We start from the raw sequence: 18,900 nt of genomic DNA on the forward strand, positions 1-18,900 counted from the left end.
AGGTAAATGAAGGCTCCGCGGGGAGATTGCCATCTGTGGCATCACGTTGCCCTTCTGATCAAATGAACTTAGTGGATACAGGAACAGGGACCAGAGCCAAGAGGCCTAGGAAGAGCACAGGCAGAAATCCAAAGCCAGTCTATAAATCTTGACCGACTACTTGGCGAAAGCGTGGCACTCTGCTGCCCCCGGACTCTCTCTCCTTTATCCGCCCTCTACGATGCAGCCTCCTTTCCTCTGCTCATTTTCTCTCCAAGCACCCACGCACGTTGCCACGGGCACGTATTCGTAAGTGGGTCTGCATTTATGCATGTATTTCCACGCGCCTGTCTATAGGGGCATCTCTGTACATGCCGCTACTGACCTACACCCTCGTACACACGATGCATCTTTATATACTCACGTGTCTTCACGTATTTTGTATGCGTGGAAATGTCTGTTAATGCCTATTTCTGCCTCTTCTCATCTTTGCATGACTGTCTTCCTCTGGATACACAGGCGTGTTTCTCTCTGATTATGGGTCTGCACATTTGCACCTACATGACTCGCACATGCAGGCCATGGGAGTAGACATTGGTTTCGGTTTCCCCCAGTCTTGTTTTGGGGACGATCCCTCCACCACGGAGCATGATCTAAGTACATCTGTCACCCAAGAGGCCCACGCTCTCCTGCCCAAGGAAGGGGCAGCAATCCTAAGCCGCAGGCTCTCTCCCCAAAACTTGAATCTTGACAGAATAATAAAAAGGCTGAAATTCATCCTGTTGGGTGTGTCCTAAAGGAAGAGGCTCCAACTCCTACAGTCTGGATCCTGGCGGTGCAGGCCCTGGGGCATCTTGTCAAGGCCACAGAAGTAGAAACTGACATATATAGAGATAGATGAATGATTATTTATATAACTCCCCAGCTGAAAAGTTCCATGACTCGGGAACTATTTTACAATCTATCACATACTTCCCATGATGACAACTCTGCCGGGGACTGTCACTTAAGAGTATTTCTCTCATCCCAGTTCCCTTTATTGTTGCTCCATTATCCCCCATCAGCCACCTCCCTCTCCCAGGTCCAGAAAGGACCAGCCTAGCAACCCCCACCCAGTGTGGACGGCAGACCCCACTGGATCTCTCAGCAACGATCCAATGGGACCCAAACAATGTGGTATGATTCAGAAGCTGCTCCTGTCCAGGTAGGTGCACAAGCTACCCTCTTAAGGAAATGCAGATTTGTTTTCGTACTATTGCTAGAAGTTCTGATGCATAATTTTTGAACTCAACAACCCCAATAGTATTACAAAAACCTGGTGTATATTAATTCATTCCCTCTCAGCAACTGACCAACCACCAAAACCAAAAGACGACCACAAATCACGACCATGAACAACTAGAAAAAGGGCCACTCACGCATTCACTCACTCATTCGTCTGCCTGTACGGGACACTGAGTGGGCATCATGGAATAAAAAGATCATATGAACGGGGTTCCCACTATGGGAAAAAGGGAATAGGTGAGGTTCATGGTGCAGAGGCCCAAACGGCACAGGGTAAAAGGTCTTTCTATTTAATTCCCATAAAAAGCCTGCAGTTCAAACCCGGATTTTATAAATGGAGAAAATATAATCATTGTTATGATGATTTTTAACCCTGATGTTGGTTATCAGTTATTTCAACATGAAGTAAGTCTTGAAAGTTTTGTTGTAAAATAAGATTTAAATTTACATTAAGGGGCACCTGGGTGGCTCATTTGGTTAAGCGTCTGTTTGCCTTCAGTTCAGGTCACGATTCCAGGGTTCTGGGATGGAGCCCGGCATCATCGGCATCATCGGCATCATGGAGCTCCCTGCTCAGTGGGGAGTCTGCTGCTCCCTCTGCCCTCCCCCATCTTGTGAGCAAGCGCGGGGCGGGCGGGCTCTCTCTCTCTCTCACAAACATAAATAAAATCTTTAAAAAAAAAAAATTTACATTAAGTTTGAGACATTGATTTTTCTTGATTAGAGGATCCATTAACAAATGTCTTTATTCAGTTATGTAAATTCTACTGTCAAAGAGTCAGAAGTTGGTTAAATTCCAAAGAACTGACTTGCTGGGTCAAGGGAAATGAGCCAACCCCACTTGTAAGGATCACAGAGCGACTGCAGGGAGCCGTGCCTCTGAATTAGACATGACCCTTCTTTAAACACCAGTGTTAAGCACTAACCATTTTCAACTCCCAATGTCATGGCCTCATGGTTTCAGGTCCGTTCTCTGGACTACAGGGCAGAGATGGAGAAGACTGCCGGTCCTCTGACGTGGATAAGATCTGGTCCAGTAGGAGGCTTTAGCTCACACCACAGAACTTAATCCAAGATAGACAAATCAAAGCAGGAATTAGAGTGATATCCCCACTCCAACTGGCTGAAGGCTTATTGGGCCACTGGGGTCCAGGAGAAGTAGAATTTGTCCCCTGGAGCCCTATGGCTTAGGAGATAGTATAATATGTCAAAAAATAACAGACTAAAATGTTTCTAATACTAGCAAGTGGATCCCAGACACCCAGAACCTCCCAGGCACCCCAGGCTGGAGCCAAAACTATAGACTTCGGCACCTCATAAGAGTTTATCTGGAACCTTCTGGGGTAAAGCTGTTTCTTGCATATTAAGTGTGCTTTTTGCAAGATATGCTTTTTAGGGGCTCCTGGGTGGCTCAGTGGGTTAAAGCCCCTGCCTTCGGCTCAAGTCATGATCCCAGGATCCTGGGATTGAGCCCCGCATCGGGCTCTCTGCTTAGCGGGGAGCCTGCTTCCCCCTCTCCGTCTGCCTGCCTCTACCTACTTGTGATCTGTCAAATAAATAAAATATTTTTAAAAAAATGAAAGAAAGAAAGAAATACTTTCTAAAGCCCTGTGGGACTAGAAAGACATGTGGAGGTACCTTCTGAATTTTCCAAAGAGATCAAATTATTATGAAAATAGACTCCTATGATTCAAAGTCTTCAAGAATATAAGTGGTAAGCACTGGGAGACTGCAGCAACACCATAGATCCCACACTGTACGAGCAAATAAAAGGGGTGGATGGGACCCAAAGCGCAGGCTCTTCCTCAATCCCCAGCATGACCCCTTCCTGTGCAGTCCTGTGGAAAGACGGGCCCCTTGCAGGCCATCAGTGTGGCCTATGGAATGGGAGCCTCACCCTGAGCTGGGTAACAGTCAATGCCCACATGCTTCACCCCACCAAAAAGAGTGGCATCTCTTCTGGGAGCCTATTCTAAGTTGTCCCAGGGGCAATCTCAAGACTTGACATTTGACACTCGGTACGTGGAACAGGCACCCAATGCAAAGTCAAGGAACATTTGTGGGATCAACACAGGGAGTCACCTAGCACTCTTCTTTTCAAATCTATGATGGACATGCTGCTTTCTGAGAGCCACTGGGCAAATCTTGTGAGGCGAGACAGTCACAGCAGCCGGAGAAAATATAGATCTAAGAGACTTTTATGATGGGTTCAAAGAGCGGCTCTGGGATCAGCCCCACCGTGTACCTTCTCCACCTGACATATCCAGCCACAGACACCCCCACTGGGCCAAGGGAGGGTGCTGCTGCTGCACACACCTCGACCACTCAACAGTCCCTTTATAGCTCCCTGCTCTGCCCCTTCCGCTATGATGCACAGATGTTACAACCAGAAACAACTTTTTTCATGGAGCCCAAACTGCTTCAGCCCCATCACACTTAAGTGATGACCACAACACAATAAAAAAAAAAAGAGTCAATCGGACGTCGGCTTCCTCAACAGCATGACCCTCCCACGCGTACCTGCACCCACCACTCCTTCCTTCCCACCTACCTCAGTGGAAGAGACGCCATCCCTCCCGTCCAAGGAGCCTGAATTCCTCCGCTCCCAGCTACTAGATGGGCGATCTAAGGCAAGTTACTTCACCTCCCTGTGTATCAACTTCTTCATCTGAGAAAGGGAGTTAACAATTGTACCTGACAGAGTTGCTGTCAGGATTAAATAAATAAATACAGTGAACACATGCTGAGTGCACAGAGAATGCCCTGCATATGGCAAGGGCACAGTTAGTGTGAGTTTGCTGTTATAATGCCTGTTGTTACCACTTATTCCCTCAGTCCACTCTGAGAACTTGCTCCAGCAATTGTCTCCTTTCCAGCTCCTCTCCATCCGGGATAATTCTGTGCTTGTGGCAGACGATCTCCAAAGATGTCTACCATCAATTCATATGCTATTCTATCCATCAATGGCGAGCTCCTGTCCCCTCCCAACCCTTGAGTCTAGGCTGGCTTTGTGACTTGCTCTAACCAACAATATGCACAAGAAGCAACATTCTCATGGCTTCCTTGGGTAAATTTCAAGCCGAGGATCTTAAGAGAACTGGCAGCTTCTATTTCACCCCTCTTGGAAGCCTGTAGCCTAATAACAAATCCTACTACCCTGAGACCACTATGCTTCGATAAAGCCTCAGACAGTCATACGAGAAGGGGGGGCATATGGAGGAGCACCAAGGAACCGGACACATCAGTGAAGCCCTCCTAAACCTTCCAGCCCAATCCCAGCACCAACCATAGGCAGCCAAGTGGGGGACCTCAGTAGTGACTATATGGAGAAGAATCGCCCATCTGAACCTTGTCCAAATTCCTGACCCAGAGAATCATGAGAAATAATATATCACTATTGTTTCATATCATTCAGTTTTGGGGTGATTTGTTATGCTGTCATACATAACTGAACAATGCTCCCCTTCAGCACTAAAAGAATGCTCCAATCTTACCTCCCATCTTAAAACAAAATATCCCACACAGTTCCTTGATCCTACATCTGCAACCAGTTCTTGCCTTCTTTGTATCATCACTGTCGTCCTCTAACACGGCACCGACCACTCTGTTGTATAGTTACTTATGTATAGGACTCTCTCGCCTTCCTGACAGAATTCCTTGAGGGCCATGACTGACTGCCATATTCATCTTCATATCCCAGCTTCTAGCACATGGTAGTGAGTGCTCAAAAAATGCTGGCTGAAGGGGCGCCTGGATGGCAAAGCTGGTTAAGCATCCAAATCTTCGTTTTGGCTCAGGCTGTGATCTCAGGGTCTTGAGCTCTGCGTCAGGCTCCACACTCAGCATGGAGTCTGCTTAGGATTCTCTGTCCCTCTGCCCCTCTCCCCCTCCAAAAAATAAATAAATCTTTTTTAAAAAATAACATGTTAGCTGAAAAATGCACACATGCACGAATGAATGGGGCCTTCATATAACTGGTCTACCTTCAGGCACTCATTCTGGCACTGGAAAACCCAAGACTAGGATGGAAAAGCAAAATTTCCAGAACCACACAAAATCCAAAAGGTAAAGGAAAGAGACAAAGGGAAATATCAGCATGGTGGAGTCTTGAAGCCAAAAGGTGAAACCCACTGAGAGTTGGGGTTGTTTCTGCAACAAAACGAGTCTATCCTGATTGAGAGAATACATATTCTACATGTGGCTTTCCTCTCGGTGGGACTTGAACCTTGAATTGCAAGAGGGAGAAGAGAAACTTGAAGGTTGTCAATGAGTAAAGTCAATATAAACTGTGAGGGAACAAATAGAACAGTTTCAGGCCTAAGATTTCTGGAAATTATTCAGAAGGTTAAACTTTAACACCAGATCCAGGCAAGAACTCAAGGAATTAATACACTGTGTTTTACGAAGAACTAAAAAGGCTCAAGAGGCACATAAAACAATGGAACCAGGACAGCGAGTTACACTGGTTGAGTCTCGAACAAGGTATTTATTTTATGGCATTGACTTCCTCCCACCAAAATTTCAGAGTTAGTGAGAAATTGATTTTAAACCAGTGGTATATGCCAATTTATTAACAAAGAAAATGTATTCCAACCACACGCTCTGCAGTCAGAAACAAACCACAGGAAGATAGTGTAGCCGAAACAAAGAAGAAATATTATCAAACCCACAAGGATATGGCCCAGCACATAAGAGAGGAAATGCAGTACAAAAATGTTACTTGGTATTACAAAAAATGTTATTCTCCGTGTGGGAGGACAGGGACTATAGGCTCGAAAGATTAATTTTAACTTTCTGAATTTTTTTTTTTTTTTTACTTTTAAAACTTTAAATTTTTAATCTGCTGGGATCAAACAAAATGAAACCTCAATGACACACAATACTGTAGTTTTCACATGCCCGCTTCCTTCATTTCTCTTAACCAAGATAGTGAGCACCTTCTACGGGAGACAGTTAGGGACCACGGGCACAAGCCCTGAGTGAAAGCCATTATGCACACGGGACACTATCATTATCACACATGTTTCTCTCAGAGCAGGCCCAGGACACCCAGTCACAGGCAAGTCGGACTTAAAATAGAAGCCGCGGCTCCAAAAAGCACCAATGACCTGCCTCAGAGGCGAATATCCACCAATCAGGATGAGGCCCTTCCAAGCAATCAGGAGGAGGGAACTGTCTCTATACAATCAGGGTCTCCCCGCCTGTGCCCTGTCTCTCTTCCACTCGAGATGTAGCCCTAATAAAGCCTTGTCTGTGCCTTTGACTTTGGGGTCCAGTTTCATTTCTATCATTGTGTGGGGCCCTGGGCGAGCCCTCACAGCCAGCCAGGGCTTCTGACACACACAGGGGCCACAGAGGACCCTGACTGCAGAGCTCTACCCAAAGAGTTCACTCTACCCAGCAAGCAAAACCTGTGAGTGGGCATCTAAATGGTAGAGATTATAGACTCATTCACTAGTATGGACCAAGAGCCCGGGAGGCACTGGCTGAGGTACAACCCCCACCCCAACCTTGAAGGTAGGAAGACTCTTGCTAGTTGTATGACCTTGAGCAAGTTAGTAACCCTCTCTGATCTTGGTCTTTCTAATCTGCAAAATGGGGATAATAATAGCTCTTACCTCCTGCGGTTACTGTACAGATTTAAAAAGATATATTGTGCCTCCCACAACGTTCGGCACCTGGCTAGCTAGCGCTCTGTAATTACTGGGTATTATGACTCCCAGGTCAGCCTGGAGATTTCTGCAGGAGAGAACCAAAGAAGGAGAGCAAAGGGGGCCTCGATGACAGGCCCGACTGCCAATTAAGAGCCAAAGAAATGCAACTTTAAAGCAGCTATTTGTTACCTAGGAGTTTGGCAAAGATAATGAAGATTGGTAACAGCCAGTCAGATGAAGGGAAGAAGCAAAACGGCGCTCTGATTCATTGCTAGAGAGAATGCAGAGTGCTTCAACCTTTCTAGAGAGCAATTTGGCAATATGCATCAAAATCTAATGTATGAATACTGCCTAGTCCAGCAATTCTATTTCTGGGAATTTATCCTAAGGGAATAATTAGAAAAGTATGGAAAGACAGAAAGACAAAGATGTTCATAGCAATGTTCTTTGTCACAGCAAAAGCTGAAAGCAATATAATTACCCATGGACAGAGAGCTGGTTAAGTAAAGTATAGAACATCCAGAGCATCATACCCAATCATAACGTGGATCCACATTTCCTGACAATGTAAAGATTCAATGATAAAGTGTGAAGTGCAAGAAAGCAAGTCAGCAAACAACATGGCGAGTATGACACCATCACTTTGTGTGTATGTGTATGTGCTTGTATGTGTGAACAAGAAGTCTGAAAAGAGAAACACCAAAATGTCATAATGGTTATCTCGGAGTGGTAGGATTTGGGGTGATTTTCACTTTCTAACTTACATCTTTTTTACCATCTGAAGTCATTTAATGTGCAATAAATTTTACATTTTAAGCTTCATCATATCCCTCCTCTGCTCAAAACCCTCCAACCGCTTCCCACCTCACCGGAGTGATGCCAACATCCTTAAGAGGGCCTCTGATGCTCTGCCCCAGCACCCACTTCCCCCTACGCCCAGCACCCACCTGAGCAGCCGCTGACCCTCATCCCTACCCGCTCCGCTTTGGGCACACTGGCCTCCTACCCCTCCGCCAACACCAGGCAAACTCCCACTTTTATGCTGCCTATTTCACCTTCTGGGAACGCTGTTTCCCCAAAGGCCTGCTTGGCTCACCCCCTCACCTCCTTCAAGTCTTAGATTAAATGTCCCTGTTCAGGGTGCACCATGCCCTCCCCCCGACCACCACCAAATTCATATGTTCAAGTCTTAAGCCCCAGTACCTCAGAATGTGACCTTATGTGGAAACAGGGTCACTGTAAATGTCATTAGTTAAGATGAGGTCACACTGGGGTAGAATGGCCCTAATCCAACATGACTGTGCTTATAAAAGGGGAAATTTGAACACAGACACGCACACAGGGAGAAGGCCACACGGAGATCAGAGTTGTGCTGCACAAGCCTAAGGAACTACCAGAAGCTCGGAGACACGCTGAGAACAGACCCTTCCTTAACGCCTTCCGAAGGAGCACTGCCCTGCTGACCTTGATCTGGGACTTCTGGTCTTCAGAACCATGTGACAGTAACTTTTGTGTAAGCCACTCAGTTTGTGGCGGTTCGTTACCGCAGCCCTAGCATACTACCATACTCGCCTTCTCCGTGAGGCCTACCTAACCACTCAGATTAAAACTTCAATCCCTCACACCCAAGCCTTTTCTCTGCCCCATTCCTTCCTGGCGCATATGGCCTAGGAACCCAGCATACGGGTAAGCGGGTTCACCCATGGATCGGAAGGGCCCACCACAGCGCCGGCCCAGAGCAGTCACTGGAGAAAGATGGGACAAGTAAATGAGGAAACAACACAGAAGAACACAGCTGGCGCTCAGGAAGCTTACTGTCTCACGCACGCCGACAGGGAATAAAGAGACACGCAGGAGACGGTGCTGAGCGCCACGGAGGAAACTGAGGCAGAGTCTGGAACAAGGAATTATGAAGGAGGTCACTGTATTTTTAAAACTTAGTTAGAGGAAGCTTCTCTGACCACATGAGATCTGAGCAGACCTGAAGAAAGCGGGTAGTAAACCGTGTAGATAATATCAGAGATTAAGAATGTTCTAGGCAGAAAGAATGGTACACCCACATCAGTGCAATGAACACATATTATTTTCCTAATCAGGAAAAAAACCAATAAAACTATTGTCGTAGTGAAAATGCATAAAAATATTTAAAAGCACCATTCCAAGGGCTAGGAAAAAGAATCTGATTTTATAAATTCCCCAGACTCTATTCAGCCTCCCCAGCCCAGTCCCCCAGCCCATCCTCCATCAATACCATGAAGATGATGAGGTGAGGGAAGGGGTGAGATGAGAAGTAAAGGGGGAGGGGTGAGATAGGACGTGAGGGCTGAGGTTAAGGGTGAGGTGAGGGGGAGGTGAAAGGTAAAGGGTGAGAGGTGAAGGGTGAAGGATGAGGTGAGAAGGGAGGGACGATAAGAGGGGTGAGGTGACGAGTATGAGATGAGAAGTAAGGGGTGAGGTGAGGGGTGAGGTGAGAGGTGAGGTGAGGGGTGAGGTGACGAGTATGAGATGAGAAGTGAGGGGTGAAGTGAGGGGTGAGGTGAGGGGTGAGGTGAGGGGTGAGGTTGAGAGGTGAGGTGAGGGGTGAGGTGACGAGTATGAGATGAGAAGTGAGGGGTGAGATGAGAAGTGAGGGGTGAGGTGAGGGGTGATGGGTGAGGTGAAGAGTGAGATGAGCGGTGAGGTGAGAGGTAGGTGCAGTGAGTCGGGGGCGGTCAGGGTGAGGTGAAGCAGTCCTGAGGCAGACAGGCCTAGACATCCTAGCTGATGCCACAGGCCAGGTGCAGGGGCTGTGACTCCTCTCCTGGCCACCAGGCTCTGACCTGCCCCTTCCCTGTCCCCATGCAGATCTGGCCTCTGATGGTCTGCAGAAGCCCTTGCTTCCCGCCTCTCACCTGAGCCCACGGAACACCTGTCGTGTGCTCCTGCCCTGTCCCCAGACTGTGGCTCCCAGCTCTCCGAAGCGTCCACTTCTGCTACCCAACCAGCAAGCCCCCACCCAGCTTCACTTTGTTTTGATTAATAATTGTGGTTAAAAACACACACACACATAACCGAAAGTTCACCATATCGACCTCCCACTTCTGCGCGCACAGCTCAGTAACATTAAGTATCTTCACACCCGTTGTGCAACCAACCAATCTCCAGAACACGTTTCGTCTTGCGGAACTGAAACTCTGTCCCCATCGCACACTACGCCCCCATTCCCTCCTCCACGCAGCCCCTGGAGAGCACCATGTCCCCGGGATGCTGACAACTCCAGATACCTCGCTGAGAGGACTCATGCAGGTTTTGTCTTTGGGTGACTGGCTTATTTCACTTGGCGGAATGTCGTGGTCCGTCCATGCTATAGCGTGTGTCCGAATTTCCTTCTTTTTTAAGAAGGAATAATTCCATTGTGTGTATAAGCCGCATTTTGTTAATCCGTTCATCTCCTGACAGACACCTGGGGCCCTTCCACCTCTACCTCAGCTTGGACACCTGTTTGCCTCAAGGAGCTCCACGTGTTCCCGCAGGCCTCCACAGCCAGCCGCCCTGACTCCTGCTATCAGGGCAGAGAAATTAAGGGCAAGAAAAAAGGCTCCCAAACACACTCGGGCCCCATGGGGGTTGGGGAGGGGGTGTTCTGTGGGGAGAGGCGGAGTGGGACCAGCGCTCTGACTCGCACGTCCAGCCAGACACCAGCTCAGCTCTGAACCGACTACTCTGCTCCTGCTCCTTCCCCCGGTTTGCCCAATCAACTTAAAATCTGGGGTGGATTTTTACAAGGTAAAAAAGCCTCCTCAGTAACTGGGTAACACCCTAAAATCTCTGAAATGCACCCAGCCTCAAGGAGACACAGCCTAGGCCGGAGCATCTCAAACCTTAGTGCGCGCACAAATCCCGGGTGAGGGGTGGTCAGAGGTGAACTCTGGGTAGACGTGGGGAGGGACCAGACTCTGTGCCTTTCTAACAAGCTCCCAGGGGCTGCTGATGCTGCTCGTCTGTGGACCACACCTGGAGCAGCAGAGGCCTCTGACTTGGCCACCAGTTCACACCTGTCTCCCGGGCTTTGCCCAAGTTCGCCTCAAAGCTGGCTTCAGAAGATGGTTTGTTTTGTATGTTTGAGGCTTCCCCCTTTGAAAGCTCCCCAGCGGTATTTACCCAGTGTTTTAAAGCCCTTTAGGCTGTCTGGCTCCGAAGTTAATCCTAGCGCCCAAAACCATAGTGATGAAGGGTCGCTTCCGCAGGCCCAAACAAGAGACAGGAGAACAAAGACAGAAGCAAGGAGTTTTCTAAATGACTCCGCACGGCTGGGCAACCCCCCCCCCACCCCATCATCAGGAGCAGGAGCCTCCCCAGTCGGACCTCGCACCAAGACTTGCCAGGAGGTAACCCAGGAGCACAGTCGCCCGCTCACTGCCCGCCAAGGCTCTGGGCCACCCCGGGGGCTGCTGTGGGGCAAGCAGACAGCAGGCGCCTGACAGCTGAGGCTGCTGTCTCAGTTGTCTCGGGAAACCAGCTGTATTTTCTCGAGCCCCCAGGTCCTCCCCTGCTTGCCGTCCTCCCAAAAGGTCATCTTGTCTACCTCTCTCTACAAAACTACCCTCTCCTCAATGCTTCTGTCTGCAGGTGAGCCCCCCCATTTCTCCCTCCTGCCCCCCTTCCACCTCCTTGAGCCCCACGCGGTGTTGCCGTGCTCCTCTCTACTTCCTCAACTGCACAAGTGGTCCCTACCTTTCCACACCCTCTTTTACCATCCCCTAACATTCTGCCCTATTTCACTCCTAGCACAAACACAGCAGCAGCACCACCACCCCATCCCGGCCCAAAGTGACAGATGGCCCGCAATCAGCTGCTGGTCTGTCACCAGGAAGCACACCCTGAGGCTGAAAAACCTGTGTGGGCTGACCCTCCGTCTGAGGTGGGTACATCTCAGTCTTCAAAAGTTGAGTGCCTGAGGAGGACAGGGAGGCCCCATGGACTTGGAGAGCTGGGGATTAGCAGCCATCTACCAAGTGGTAGGGCCGAATTTCAGTATTTTCACAACCAGCCAAATGGCCATAATGAATGAATGGGTTAAAAATTAGGGTGGATCTAGAGAATCATATTGTCCTGAATTTGCCTGGTCAAAGGCAGTAGGGCTCTTGCACACTATTCACACAGACTCAGTCCCTAAGGCAGGTGCATCTCAAGGTCCCTGAAGATCTGGAAGGGCTCCAGAGTACTGCGGGCTGACTCAGGCCCCGGGGATCCAATACCACTTGCTCCCAGATGGTTGGAACAGGAGGCACCACATCTTGGCCCAGTGCTTCCCAAACTTCAGGTGCATGTTTGAAATCACCTGAGGAGCTTATGAAAATGCAGATTCGGACTCAGGAGGTTCGGGGTAGGACCTGAGATTCTGCATTTCTAACAACCTCTTCTGACACTTTAAGAATAAGTAAAAAGTTTAGATTTTCACTAACGAGGAGAAGCAATGCCTGAAGCCACCTGAAGCATTATCAGTGAAAATGGATAAAAAAGGAAGAGACAAAAAGAAAATACAAGAGAGCAAAGTATGGGGATGCAGGAGGGGAGAGCAGAGGAGGATATTTTTAAAAACAAAAAGAATTGAGGGGCGCCTGGGTGGCTCAGTGGGATAAAGACTCTGCCTTCGACTCAGGTCATGATCTCAGGGTCCTCGGATCGAGGCCCGCATCGGGCTCTCTGCTCAGCAGGGAGCCTGCCTGCAGGGAGCCTGCCTCCCTCTCTCTTTTCCTGCCTCTCTGCCTATCTCTGTCTGTGAAATAAATATATAAAATATTAAAAAAAAAAAAAAAAGAATTGAATGAACTGCCTTCGGCAAGTCACGGGGCTGGAACATCTACAGGACAGGCAGACATTGACACAAACATTCAATAGAAACAGGACTGTCGCTGTCTGTAACAAGTGCAATCCAAGGTATCCAACATGTGGACTTGAAATATAAGAGGTAAAAGGAATTCAGAGATCATCTCAGCGACCTCTTCTGACACCGACAAAGAAACCCAGAGCAAGGTAACTCGTCCATACTCAAAAAGCAAGTTACCAGCAGAAAAGAACTCACTTGGGTCTGTGAGCTCACAGTTCAGTGAGCTCCCCCCAACAAATCATGCTGCTTAAGACCAAGAAAGCAACCACGTCACTGTGAGCTACGCAACATGAAACAAATTGGATCGGTTACAGCAGCATCTTCTCATCTGAATCAACTTAGTGTAATTTTAATTACAGTAACTAGCTGCCTCTAGCACCCAGGGCACACTGATAGAAAACCTTTGGCTCCTAGGTCCCTGGTGAGTTTTAACAACTCCCTGGCTGGGTTCTGTTTTCAGGATTAAGGGAGGCATTTCCTGACAAAGATGGCAGCCACTGTTCCCCAGTGAACAGACTGAGAATTTAAAATGAAGTCCTCTACGCCCTTTGATTCCCAACCAAAAGAAAACCAAGCCAACAAGATAGAACAACAAAAACAACAAAATTGCAACGTCACAATTTTGACTCAACTGTTCTAATCATGAAAAGACAATTGTGAGATATTAAGCAGTGTGTCCCCAAAACTTCCAATTACTGGGTGTACAGTCTCTGGATCAGTGGTTCCAAAGTTTAAAGGACCTAACAATCAACTATGACCTTGTTAAAAATGAAGATTCCCAGGCACCACCACTGAAGACTCTAATACAGGTCAAGGGTGAGACCCAGAAATCTACCTTCTTAACAAGCACCCCCACATCCCTTAGTGATACTGAAGCAGGGGGCTGGAGAATCACACTTTTGAATCATTTCAAGTCTTTGTTTATAAGATACTAAACCAAAAAGTACAACAAATATTCACCTCAAAATGGCTAATAATAAGTACATTAAGATAAAAATTTAACACGTCGAGAATAAATGCAATGAAAAAAAGTTACAAAAAGAAAAGCAGAACAGCAGATTTTGCTAATCAAAATAATCAAAACTTCTGAATTTCTAAATTGTATAAAATGGAAAAGAAAACCCATTGGAAGGGAGAAAAGGCAACCAGCAGGAGAGAAATGGTTGCTATCCTTAACATAAAAAGATTTAAATATATACCAACAACATACATGTGAGCAAAAACAGAGAGAATTCACAGAATACAAATACAAAATAAACCAAAAATAGCCAACCCAAAATAAAAAAAACTTAAGCGGTGGGTTACAAATTTATTCTATGAGAGTTTTTTTTTTTTTAAGATTTTATTTATTAATTTGACAGAGATCACAAGTAGGCAGAGAGGCAGGCAGAGAGGGGGAGGCGGGGAAGCAGGCTCCCCACTGAGCAGAGAGCCCCACGTAGGGCTCAATTCCAGGACCCTGAGATCAGGGCCTGAGCCAAAGGCAGAGGCTTAACCCACTGAGCCATCCAGGTTCCCCTCTATAAGAATTTTTAAAATAATATCCAATGCTGATGATGATGAAGTGAAACAGGCCACTGTGTAAGTTATTAAGGTTTATTTCAGCATCACGGCCATACAGAACAAGTCAATTCATTCAACAACCACTTACAGAGCACCTATTAGGCACCCAGCACACTGAACACGCAAAGATTCAGCCTGGTGGGTCTTAGATTTAAATTGCATTCTAATTCTCCCTTTAGAAACATATGCTAAACACACACACACACACACAACTATAAAACCTTATCTACATAGCTATTCATCGTAGCATTATTTATAACAGCCAAAAAAGCTCGAAATAATAAAAGAATAATTAAGGAAATTATTAGGATGAAACAGTTTCCAAACAATATTTAATGAATAGGAAAATGCTTAAGTTAAATATTGAGTGAAAAAAGTAATAAATGTAATGATGCCTATAATTCCATTTTCACCTTTTGAATGTTAACAAAGAAAAGACTATTTACAGTGCTATCTGTGGGCTGCAGGGTCATGGGTACCTGTTTTCTGTATCTTCTAGTAATTTCCAAAATCTCTGCAAAGTTATCGATTTCATAGTAACCATTATTTTTAAGAAAGACTTATCCATGAATAAGATGAATAAATGGAGTGTAATTCTTTCTTTTTATATTGTAGATATAGGATCGCCTAAAAAATGCAATCAAAAGCAAGTCCAAAGTACTTCACATTGTTTCCACAACCGTGAACAGTCAAGACCAAATTTATAAATGTTTAAACAAACAAAAAAGGGCACATTCAAGATTCTGAATGAGACAGAAAGAGACAAGAAATCAATAAAACACAGAAATTTAAATAAAGACTGAAATAAGGGGACCCACTGAAAGGTGGATTCCATTTAACAGAAGTTAACAAGGAAAGAGAAGCCTGCCGAAGGAGATCATTTTCCATCAGCCTTGAAAGGGACTGCTGCCTAACCCAGGAAATCCCACACAGGATTAAGACATGCCATTTTCTGAATCAGGCTCTTTAGAAACAGAACCACTGCGGCAGGGATCGGCAAAGCCTCCCCCATCCCCACTCCGATGGTGAAAAGGAAACACTCAGGACTGGGAGCCAGAGAGTCCTAGTTGCAGAGAGGAGACACCGGCCAACTGAAATGCAGCCTCTTCCTAGCACCAATCAGCACGCACTAGCCCATGTCTTCTACATCAGGAAGGGACCCTCCACCACTGTGGATTGTCACAGCCTTCGAGAAGTGGGTGAGGGGCTACCTTAAAGATGTTTTTTCTCGAAGGAACAGTCCATGCACGGATCTGCACCTGCTTTGAGTTTCCAACTGGAACTCTGGGGACAGACCCAGGGTCCTCTACTTCTTCAGCTGCTATTCTATCACCTGTTCTAGAAGTAATTGTACAAACCGGTGGAGCCCAAAACACAAATTACTGAAAGGAAGACGTCTCCACCTCTGTGATGTCAGCTCCAGCACAGAAATACACTGAATTTCATGTGTCCAGGGTGAATATTTGTATCAGGGGTTGATGGGAAACAGGAACGACTAAGAGAAGAAACTTACAGAGGGACAGTGCAAACATCTCCGCTATATACCTTAAGTTTATCAAAAGAATTACTTATTCTCTGCACAACATCTGTGGTATATGCACATGGGGAAGCTGCGCAGAAGTTAAATGCATAGAGTCTGGAATCAAACTAACCTAAACTCCTGAAGTCTTAGTTTCCTCATCTGTAAAATGGGGCTAATCCCGCCCAACTCGCAACGGGACTGGATCGTGTCTATAAAATGCAGCACCTGGCACCGAGAAAGCACTCAGTAAATGGAAATGATTAACGTCGGGTCCCTTCACAGATGAGTCCATTAGTATCAGATGGGCTTTCTTTGCAGATGAAAGCCAAGGGCACTCTTCATGATTATCTCTTCTCACAGAAAGCCCTGATGCTCCTCTCCTCTGGACACGCAGGGCTGGAACAGACAGAGGGCGGGACTGGGACCTGAGCCGCTAGGTTAGGAAAGTTGTTTGCACTCTGTATACTGCCTGCAAGAGACCTGTTTTGTCGCCCCAGCTCTGGCAGGGCTCCCTGAGCCAGGGTTCCACCCAGCCACGGGAAATCTTTGCAGTAGCCTCAGGTGCCTATAAGCCTACAGGTCACAGGGCAGCAGGGGGTAACGGAAAAGCAATGAGTCTGCCCCAACTAGCCAATGACCTTGACCAAGCCAATTTTCTATCACTCTCCCCTGTAGTAAGAGGAGAGGTTTCACTCTGTGATCCCCAAAGTCCCTTCTTGTGTTTCTATTGTACCATCCCCTGCAGGACACTGGTTATAATTCTGACAGTGATGTCCCAGGGACACCTTCAAATGTGTTCCATTTCCTTCCAAAGCCACTTGGCAGTCCTTCGGCCCTGCCGCCACGAAGGGAGCGTTTGCAGGAGCTTCCATGGCTCTGTTTGTGTTCACTGTGCAGCCGCTCTCCACCCAGAGCTGCTCATTCCACCTCTCCTTCTCTGCCCCAAAGTGGTAGAGGGTGTGTGCTGGGGCAACCACTGGTTTACCGGGTGTCAGCTCAGAGAAGCTTTCCAGAGCATCCTGTGTGTGTGCTCCGTGTGGACAAGTAAACATTTCAGAGAAGCAGTATGAATTAAATCATTTCAGCAACAAAACCCGCCCACATGCTCCTTCATAAATGATGCCTCTTAATTCCAGGGTGACGAACAGTCAGTAAACTGCATCTATTATAAAACAACCCTTCCTCCTCTCATGCCCGGACACTGAAGAATCACAATATTTTCCCCCTCTATTGTACTGATGCCTTTGCAGAAGTAATAGCACTAGCTATTTCCCTGGAAAGATCCATGGCCAGGGCGCTTTCCAAGAGATTTTCTTTGAATGTTCTTTGTGTCCTGGTGCACTGGGGGACACCGCCAGCCTGCCTGCATCTGGGGGACGCCGGGCCGCTCGGAGTAACGCAACACTGTTTTAAAGCCCACACACCCAGGCTACCCCTTCGCCCCTACAATGAAGTATTCCCGAACATCTGACACGCCACACTGGCACAGCCATGAACAAATACAATTCCAGTGCCTGCGTTTTGCAGAGAAAATAAAGGCACCTTTGGAGAAGCCACAGACCCGCCTCGGGCTCCGTGGATAACAGGGGGGCTTTGCAGACCTTTGGCAAGACTGGCCAGAATCCGTTCGCTTTCTCGGTGCATTTTCGCCGTGCCTTTTATTGGCCGGGCCCGAGAAGAACGGAAAAGCATCTCAAGAAAGGAGGGCTAGGGAGCCGTGGAGAATAAAAGAGGGTGGGCGGGGAAAGCAGGATTTTTTTTTTCTTTTTTGGAAAATAACAGCAATAAAAAAAGGCAGGGTCGCGGCCCGAGGGTCTCGGCGGTGCTTACCTGGGGCGCACGAGGCCGGCCGGGCCAGCAGCAGCAGCCAGAGGCCGGGGAGCAGCAGCCCCGGGCGGCGGCGGAGGCGGCGGGCGCGGCGGGCGGAAGGCCCGCGGCCGCTCGGCCCCGGGACCAGCGCGACCCCGGCGCGGGTCTTCCCCTCCATGGCCGCGCCTCGGCGTCGGCGCCGCGCCCCCGGCAGTCCCGGCCGGCGCCCCGGCCCGGCCTCGGGGCTCGGCGCTGTCGGGCCCGGGAGGGGCGGCCGCTGCGGCTGCGGCTGGGACGGGGCGCCGCGCACCGGCGCGGAGGGAGGCCGGCGAGGCGGGGGCGGGCCGGGGGCCGGAACCGCGGACAGGGGCCGCCAGCCGCACGCCGGCCTCGCCGCTCCGCCCCCTTCGGAGCCTCCGAGCGGCTGCTCGGCAACGCGCGGGCCCGGGCGCGGGGAGGCTAGCACCACCTCCCGGCCGGCCCGGCGCCTGCCTGCGGGGCTGCCAGGCGGCGAGCGCGGGGCTCGGGCGCGCCGGGGCTGCGCCGCGCGGGGCCGGTGCCGGGTCTCCCCCAGGTCCCGCCTCCCTGGAGGGGGACTCCGAGGGGCGCGGGGGAGGCGCGGGAGGCCTGGGCCGGGCCGGCGGCCGGTGCCGCCCCGCCTCGCACGGAACCCCGGGGCCCGCCGCCCGGGTGGCCCCGCGCGTTCCACTCCCGGGGGCGCCGGGAGGGAGGGAGGCCCGCGAGGAGGGGTGAGAGCCGGAAAACCTGGCCGGCCCCGAGAGCGGCGGGCCTCACGCTCCTCCTCCGGCGCCTGGCTTCGCTCTGCTCCGTTCCGTGCGGGGCAGCAGGTGTGAGCGGGGCGCCTGCGCTCGGAGGACAGCCTTCGGGGCTGCGGAGGGGACAAAGCGAAGCAAAGGTCGGGCTCCCTTCCCGAGAGCCCGACGTGCAGTCGAGGAGGCGGGAAACGCGCGCACACAGCTCCACGCATCCTTTCTCCCTCCAGAGGTTCTGCCTCCTGTGTGGGTCGTTCCGGAACGACAGGACGCTGTGGGCCTGGGAGGCCCGCAAACCCCGCACGTAGTAGGCCTTCAGAAGGCGCCTGCTGAACCGAACCGCCGCAGCGCTGGAGAGAAGCGCGCCCGTCCAGGCCCTCTTAGGGAAAGCAGCTATCTTGGGCAGGGGAGAGAAGGTCGGAAGATAAGCGTTTGGGGAGTCAGAGT

At 49.2% G+C, this 18,900-nt stretch overlaps 1 protein-coding gene across 1 annotated transcript in view; it reads right to left on the reverse strand.

Annotated features, from left to right (window-relative positions):
* The window catches only part of KIAA1549 (KIAA1549 ortholog), a 135,054-nt gene extending 116,386 nt beyond the window's left edge, over nucleotides 1-18,668 (reverse strand). Inside the window, exon 1 of the mRNA XM_045089746.1 lies at nucleotides 17,702-18,668. Coding sequence (XP_044945681.1) covers nucleotides 17,702-18,668 — 967 coding nt within the window. The remainder of the gene's footprint in view (nucleotides 1-17,701) is intronic.
* Between the last annotated feature and the right edge of the window lie 232 nt (nucleotides 18,669-18,900).

This window comes from Mustela putorius, unplaced genomic scaffold (genome assembly GCF_011764305.1).
Source record: "Mustela putorius furo isolate JIRA1106 unplaced genomic scaffold, ASM1176430v1.1 tig00003845_pilon_pilon_pilon, whole genome shotgun sequence".
In the NCBI taxonomy this organism is placed as follows: domain Eukaryota; kingdom Metazoa; phylum Chordata; class Mammalia; order Carnivora; family Mustelidae; genus Mustela; species Mustela putorius.